Source organism: Lactuca saligna, chromosome 1 (assembly GCF_052625555.1).
Source record: "Lactuca saligna cultivar CGN05327 chromosome 1, ASM5262555v1, whole genome shotgun sequence".
Lineage (NCBI taxonomy): Eukaryota > Viridiplantae > Streptophyta > Magnoliopsida > Asterales > Asteraceae > Lactuca > Lactuca saligna.
Window position 1 is genome coordinate 144,444,934 of NC_136417.1, and position 8,581 is coordinate 144,453,514.

The 8,581-nt window shown below is 28.7% G+C and overlaps 1 protein-coding gene across 1 annotated transcript in view; it reads right to left on the reverse strand.

Moving 5' to 3' along the window:
* LOC145045055 (GDSL esterase/lipase At5g45670-like) overlaps positions 1-7,839 on the reverse strand; it is a 54,062-nt gene extending 46,223 nt beyond the window's left edge. Inside the window, exons 1-2 of the mRNA XM_078993404.1 lie at positions 7,544-7,839; positions 7,063-7,187 (exon numbers count right to left, since the gene is read on the reverse strand). Of these exons, the coding sequence (XP_078849530.1) occupies positions 7,063-7,187; positions 7,544-7,781 (363 nt within the window). The 5' untranslated portion in view covers positions 7,782-7,839. The remainder of the gene's footprint in view (positions 1-7,062; positions 7,188-7,543) is intronic.
* Positions 7,840-8,581: the final 742 nt, after the last annotated feature.

The window sequence follows — 8,581 nt, forward strand, 5'->3', positions numbered from 1 at the left end:
TTGTTCATTTTTACACTTGTAGCCGATTTCCAGATAACCTACCGGTTACCTAATGCGAGTAAAGCCCTTGAATTTTCAAAAATATTCGGATTTACCTTTACCTTGATTTTTATTATGATTATTATTATTATTATTATTATTATTATTATTATTATTATTATTATTAAGTATTTTTAATACATTGTAATGTATAAAAATATTTTATACATACAATTGTAAGTGTATACAAATATTTTTATTAATATAAATATATTTTTATATATATATATATATATATATATATATATATATATATATATATATATATATATATTTGTATTTAGTATTTATATACAAATGAATTCTCATCTATTCCATTAAAAACATATATATATATATTAAAAAAGTATTTATTTGTGTGTATATATATATATATATATATATATATATATATATATATATATATATTTATTTATTTATTTATTTATTTATTTATTTATTTCATATAAAAATTTATTATATACATATAAATATAAAATACATATTTATATGGATTATATTGTATAATAGATATATTTATCTGTATTTGTACATATTACTAACTACAAATATGTATTTTTTCCATACCTATTTGCATAAGATAGTTTTTATACAAATGAAACACATATTTATATCTATTAAATACAAATGAAAATGTATTTATACATTTCCAAACATATTTATATGTATTAAATACAAATAAAAAGTGTATTTATACATTTAAAGACATATTTATACATTTAAAAATATTTTTATTTGTATTTAATAGATATAAATATGTATTTCCTCTATATAAAAACTATAGTATGCATATAATTATGAAATAAATACATATTTATACTTGGTTATATGTACAAATACATCTAATTATATCTTTTATATAATATAAACCATATAAATATGCGTTTTTATATTTATATGTATATAATATATTTTTATATGAAATAAAAATATATTTATACCTACTAAATACAAATAAATACATTTTTAACATATAAATACGTTACTACAGTAATACATGGGGTTTCAAATGTATATAAATACTAAATACAAGTACATATATTTTTAAAAATATATTTATATTAGTAAAAATATTTTTATATATAAATATGCATTTTTATATTTATATTTATATAATATACTTTAATATGAAATAAATATATATTTATAACTACTAAATACAAATAAATACATTTTTAACATATAAATATGTTGCTACAGGAATACATGGGGTTTCAAATGTATATAAATATTAAATACAAGTATGTATATATATATATATATATATATATATATATATATATATATATATATATATATATATATATATATATATTAGTAAAAATATTTTTATACATTTAAAAATGTATTAAAATTAATAATAATAATAATAATAATAATAACAATAAAAATAATAATAATAATAATAATAATAATAATAATAATAATAATAATAATAAAAGTAAAAATCAATGTAAGGGTATATTCAAACATTTTTAAAAAACTTAAGGGTAAATCTGAACATTTTTTAAAATTCAAGGGATTTACTGGTATTAAGTAACCGGTAGGTTACATGGAAACCGGCTATAAGGGTAAAAATGAACAAATTAAACAAAACTTCGGATTTTTTACTGGACCTAAAACACGTCAAAAGGTAAAACCGATATTTTTGTGAAAACTTAAGGGTTTTTATATCATTTTCTGAAAAAACAATTTGTAACATTGAATTAAAAAAACAAAAACTAGAACAAAAAAATCAAAAAAATTAAAATTAAAACAGAAACCAATGTAAATATTGACTATTTAATTGTTTTTTTTATCACTTTTGTAATTTGATGCCAAAATCACTCCGTCTAATTATTTGATTATTTTTATATAATAGAACTTTTGCACAAAATTTGTAATTGTTTTGCAAAAATAATTTATTATTATGGTAGAATTTATAAAATACAAATACTAAGTACTTTTGTATGTAACTAATTAAGCTGATTCACCTATGAACTTCATATGTATGTTTTCTTGTGTGTTGTATTTTGGTTGCATATTATCTATCTTTGTACATATAGATGAGTGTGAGTTTATATATTTATTTTCATTGCCATATTGAAACATTAATATTAATATATTTTTATCATTTTTCTTAATTCTCAAATTGATGTTTTATCATTCAAAAGAATCAATGTGAGAATAATAATAATGTTTAACTTAAATGACAAAGGTTGACAAAACATATTTTCTTTAGTTCCCGGTTGGACTACTCGTTTACTAATTGCTACAAATAGTTATCACAATTAAGCTCACATTTTATTTGGTGATTGAATTCATTATATATACATAAATATGAATAATATATATTATTTTATTGATCAAATGTGTAGGTAGAAGAAAATGAAAATACATGCTCATGACTACATCTATAGTTTTAAGTTTTTCGGTTTTAAGCATGATGTAAACGAAAAACCTAACCTAACTATTTTGTTTTTAACCTTGAACCAAAATGAAACAAATTGAACCATATAGAAAATTAAAAAACAAATCATAGTGAAGAACCAACTTTAAAAACAAAACAAAAACCAAGCTCTACAGTTCGTTTTGATCAAAAACGAAACTTAAACGTTGTAAGCTCATTCTTAGCAATATGTGTCCCGCTGCAATGCGTGGGTACACAACTAGTGTGTGTGTGTATATATATATATATATATATATATATATATATATATATATATATATAGAGAGAGAGAGAGAGAGAGAGAGAGAGAGGCTCCTTTAAGCTCGTTTAGGCTCACGAGCCCATTAACTGAAACTCGGCTCCAGCTCGGATCATGCTCATTTAACTCGATCTTGTGTCGAGCTTTTAACGAGTAGCTCGGCTTACTTACACCCCTACATTTAGTTACTAATTTTTTTTTTCATTATCTATTTGTCACCGAACTATTAAAACTATTAACATTTTACCCTTATGACCGGTTGTTACCGGTTATAAATGTAAAATGTGAACAGTTCCAATAGTTCAGTGGCAAATAAAGAATGAAAATAAGTTTAGTAACTAAATGTGAACAAAGACCAAAGTTTGTTACCATTTCAAGTCATTATCCGTTGTAGAAAATATGTATTACTTGTAAAGGGTTTGCATATTTCAATGTATTCATTAGTTCGAGAGCTTTTTATTTGTAATAAAATGCTTTTATGTACACAAAAAGTAATTTTACGGATTCACTAATTTTTGTTAGCAACTTAACTGGTCTATGAGAGATAGCCAAAAAATAGGCCTCAACCAAAAATAGCCAAGGAATACGTAGACGTGAAAAATCGTCCATAGTTTTTCGGGGGTGGGCTACGGGTTCGAGGTATTCTATAAAAAAATTCATTTTTTTAACGAAGCCATATGTGAGTTAGTCACTTACGATATATGTATCCCAGATCGTAGGTACAAACTATATACTATATCCTTAAAAAAAAGTAAGGGTGCATTTAGTTGCCGAAAAATGAACTGTTTTCCGATAAAAATTTCCAAGAAAAATGAAAATTTTGAAAACGCGTTTAGTTCGTCTATTTTTCTAAAATTTTCATGAAAAATGAAAATTTTCGGTTTTCTAAAATTACAAAGTTTGAAAATTTTTGGAAAACTGATAATCATTGTTTTCAATATTTTTCTAATTCCAAAATTTTTCTAAAATATAAACACACACCCACTCCCACCCCATCCACCTCTACCTACCCCCACATTAACATCTCCCACCCACACAGACACACACACACACACATACATACCCACCCCCACCCCCACACACACATACACATACACACCCACACACACACACACAAATACATATCCACCCCCCATACACACACACACAAACACACACACACACATACACATACATACCCACCCACCCACACAAACACATTTACACACATACCCACCCACACCCCAACAAACACACACTCACACACACACAAACCCACACCTACCCCACCCCCACCCTCACAGACACCCCCCCCCACACACACACACACAAACTCACACCTACCCCCACCCCCACCCTCACAGCCACCCCCCCCCCCCCATACACACAAACCTACACCTACCCCCACAAACACACACTTGCACCCCCACCCACCCAACACCACCAAGACAATCACCGACCTACCATGACCATCACCACCACCACCACCACTAACCCGTCACTACCACCACCACCACCGCTGCCGCCACCATCACCACCACCGACACAATTGCCGCCGCCACCACCATCGCCTATCATCACCACCACTGCCGTCGACCTGCTATCGTCACTGCCCCCACCCACACCCTACCATCGCTACCGTTTTCTAAAAATGAAAACCGATAGAAAAATACATATCTAAACACATTTTCTAATTTTCTAAAACTGAAAATGAATAAGTTTAACTAAACGCGTTTTCGAAAATTTTCAATGAAAAATGAAAAGGAAAACCGAAAATCGAAAAAGGAAAAAAAAAACGGAAAATGAAAATTGTTTTTCCGCAACTAAACGCAATCTAACTTTTCCTAAGAATAACTATTGATCCATTCACTTAACTACTATTTCCTTCGAATTTCTATTATTCCGTTCATGGCATTCAACTACTTTTTTTTTTACCTAACTACGAAACCAAATTCAAATAACCTATATTTACATACAACTATATCAATATACAAGGCTGAAAAAAAAAACAAAAAAGGATTATACAAAAACCGTAGTTGATGTGGCCACCTATAGTGTACAAACCGTTGATGCACAATTTGTGCATTAAAAGCTTGTACACCGTAGGTGGCATACATCACCTACGGTTTCTGTAACTTTTTTTCGATTTTAGCAAAAAAATTATATACTTAATGTTAACAGTTTTCATAGTAAGCAACAAAAAAAAACAATACGAGCATTACTTGATTGTTGTTCGGAGCTGCCATTGAGAGTGTTTTCTCTAACTTCAAACAAAAGAAAATGATTTAAATGAAAATTTTTCAATTTTATATATTTTGGGCTAGTGAGCATGAAACAGTAGCCGGTCCTCCAAACCAAAGCCCAAAGGCCTTAAGTTGTAGTTCTTTAAATTCGGTTAGGCCGAAACCGTAGTTTTCTTACCAAGAGCCATAGTTCTCTTAATAACCTACTATTTCGTCGATTATTTTTAACTAAAGGCTATCTTTTAACTATTTAATGAAAAGTCATTAATGATAGCGGTTATTTTTATCATTTCTCTTAGGCCGTCCGGTATACACTACACGAACAGTCTGTCTCTTGGTCTACGTGACCACGGGAAAACATCTGTGCACACTACCCCGGACATTTGTGGTTGAGTGTGTTTGTGGTGGGCAGCACGAAGGACTACGAGTTTCTTCTTCTTCTTCTTCTCTCTCTCTCACTCTCTCTCTCTCTCTCTCTCTCTCTCTCTTGGTTGTCACGGGTACACCAACAATTAATGTTCGTGGTTAGTGATGATCTCGTAGTTTCATTGTTTGTGATACGTACGGGGGAATGTCTTAATCTATATAGAAAGTCAAATTTTGGGTTAATGTATGTATAATCTGTGTTTGGGACATATCTTATCTGTACAGATTGTCAGACTCAAATTTGGGAGAAGGACTACTCCTCAGTCCTCAACCACCCATTCATGGTTGGTAGTTAGTCACAGCTGGCTGATCTCTCTATCTATCTTCATGCCATGTTAAAATCATGATCCTATTCAATCAAGCTTCTTAAAAGTAAAAATAGAAAATTAAAATGAAAAAAGTTGGATAAGAGGTTTATTTTAGTTTTTGACACAATGATTTCGAAACTGTTTTGAAATTATTACTTTTTATCTATATTTTAAATTTCTTATAAGGGTATAACTTGTGGTTTTGCTTTTTTGTAATTTTGTATCTCAATTTAAAATGGTTTGAAAAAGGTAATGTGAATCTTGGTTTTGATGATCACTCGGTGGAATTTAGTCGGATAGTAGAAAATGAATTATTAGGACAATTAACTGTTATTTTTGTTTACATTTGTTTAATTCCTTTTACTCGTTTGAGTTTTGACCATTAAACTTAGCTTAATCGCAATAAAATAAAATAATAATAATAAAAGAAAAAAAAAAAAAAAGAATGTGGAACTTGGCTAACTTTCCTCATTAATTCTAGATAAAACATTTTGACAACTCGGTTATCCTTTTCCGATTTGTAAATAACAGATAAATGGAAACCCAAACTTTTTTTAGAAATTTTCGTTTACAAATAAGTATTTTTTTTTTGGGTACAATTTTGTAAAAGTGAAGTAGATAAAAGAAAATGCGTTTTAATAATTTTAAATACATGAAAACGAATTTGTAAAAACAAATTAAATAATTTGTGAAAGCGAAAAGATATTAAAAAAGTAAATAAAAAATGCATATGAGGACATTGGAAAAAATATGTAATAGGACATTGAGAAAAAAAAAAAAAAGAGTAATAGGACATTGGGTGCATTAATAACTTAAAAAATAGACAAAAAAAATCGAGGGTGACAAAAACTTAGGAACCAGTAATTTAGTCAAATTTTTAACAAAAGGTATTTCGTTATAAATCATATTTATTATTTAAAATAAAAAATACACAGAAAAAGGACGATTATTAGTATCTTATAAACTTTATAAATAAAAAATAAAAATAACAGAACAAAAATTTATATTTTATACACGTTCTTGAAAGAAGTAATTTTTTTTTTCAGAAATAACATTGAAAAAAGTAAAATGTTTAATTGAATTGGTTACTAACAAATTAACAAAATTGAGATTATATTGTGCACAGAAGAAAAAAAAAAAAAAAAAAAAAAAAAAAAAAAAAAAAAAAAAAAAAACTCCAGAATTTTAATATAAAACTAGTAATGTTGATCTAGGTTTGTTAATACCCATTGCCATAATCTCCATATGGTTTTATATAATAACTTTACAAAACAAGTCACTTATATAAACAATAATTGCCAAAGCATGTGCAAGAAGCATTCAGACAATCAAAGAATGCGAATTAACTTAAAGTCGATGGCATAATATAAAATGGCGTACCATATGTTGTCCCGTTTCATCTCGAATTCCAGCTCCCCCAGATGCATAGTTTACGCCGTTTACGATTTCTTCAACTTTTGCAGTCGCAAAAGGCGGAATGAAACTCTTGAACCCAAGTAATTGAGCTATTTATCACATAAGCAAATCCAAGTTAGAAGGACCTTTGCATCACAACTAAAGTTACACACACACATACTTTTATATATATATATATATATATATATATATATATATATATATATATATATATATATATATATATAGGTAAAGTGAATATACCTAACAACCTATATATATATATATATATATATATATATATATATATATATATATATATATATATATATATATATATAGAGAGAGAGAGAGAGAGAGAGAGAGAGAGAGAGAGAGAGAGAGAGAGAGAGAGAGAGAGAGAGAGAGAGAGAGAGAGAGAGAGAGAGAGAGAGAGAGAGAGAGAGAGAGAGAGAGAGAGAGAGACCAATGACATCGGCGATATTCCGGCCATTGGAGAACCGGCCAGTAGGGCCGTCGGGGAAGTCAATGCCATATGGTGGAAAGTTAGCTTTTGCTTGAGTACGATGGTGGTTGTTGTTGCCGTTGTCCATTAAGGAATCGCCAAATATGAAGTAACAAGGGACCTGAGGCGGAGGGTCGCCATTGGTGAGTAATAATGTTGCTGTTGACACCAAGAAGACAAAGAGGGCGAGTGTCAGCATTGGAGGTAAAGTGGTAGAATGATGCTCAAAAGGGTGGTTCTACGTTTACACTACATATATCACCTACCCTTCCCCATAAATTTAATACACATTCAACAATCACAACTACACATATAAACACGTGTTACTCACTAGTAATTACAAAATAGCAAAGTGTTATTAATTATTTGCTTTTACATTTTTCTTACAATACAGGTTTTATAATATTTACTCCATGTAAAACTTTTGAAATGTTATAACATGCAATAAAGTTGTACATCCTCCGGTTTTAAAATTGAGTAAATTATAGGAATGGTCCTTATGGTTTGAGTTAATTGTCACACCCCCAAACCTGAAAGGCTGAAACGTTCGGGAGATAAGAACGTCATGTATAATATCACTATCACAACAATTGTATAATAGTAATCAAAGCAACAACAACTATTATATTAATAATAAAATGTTTACATTATATTCGAATCACAACTGGATTGACTCCTAAAAGTAAATAACAGAACAAAGACTTGAAGCTACTATGCTCCATCTTCTCAAATCTGTACGTATACCTGTCTACTAGATAGCTAAGAATACAAGTAATTTTGAATGTGTATCAACATTTAAATTAGTGAGCTTATAAGTGCTTTCATTGTAAAAAGTATATACTTTATTCTTTAGAAAATGTTACAGTGTTCTTCCAGAAAATCTGATATTTTCTTATTAGTTAAATGGAATGTAGCCTTAGTACCTTACGATAAAAGTTGTATAAGTTTCTTGCACTTAAAGATTAATTCTTTGAAATAAGTAATCGTATTTGTTTCTAG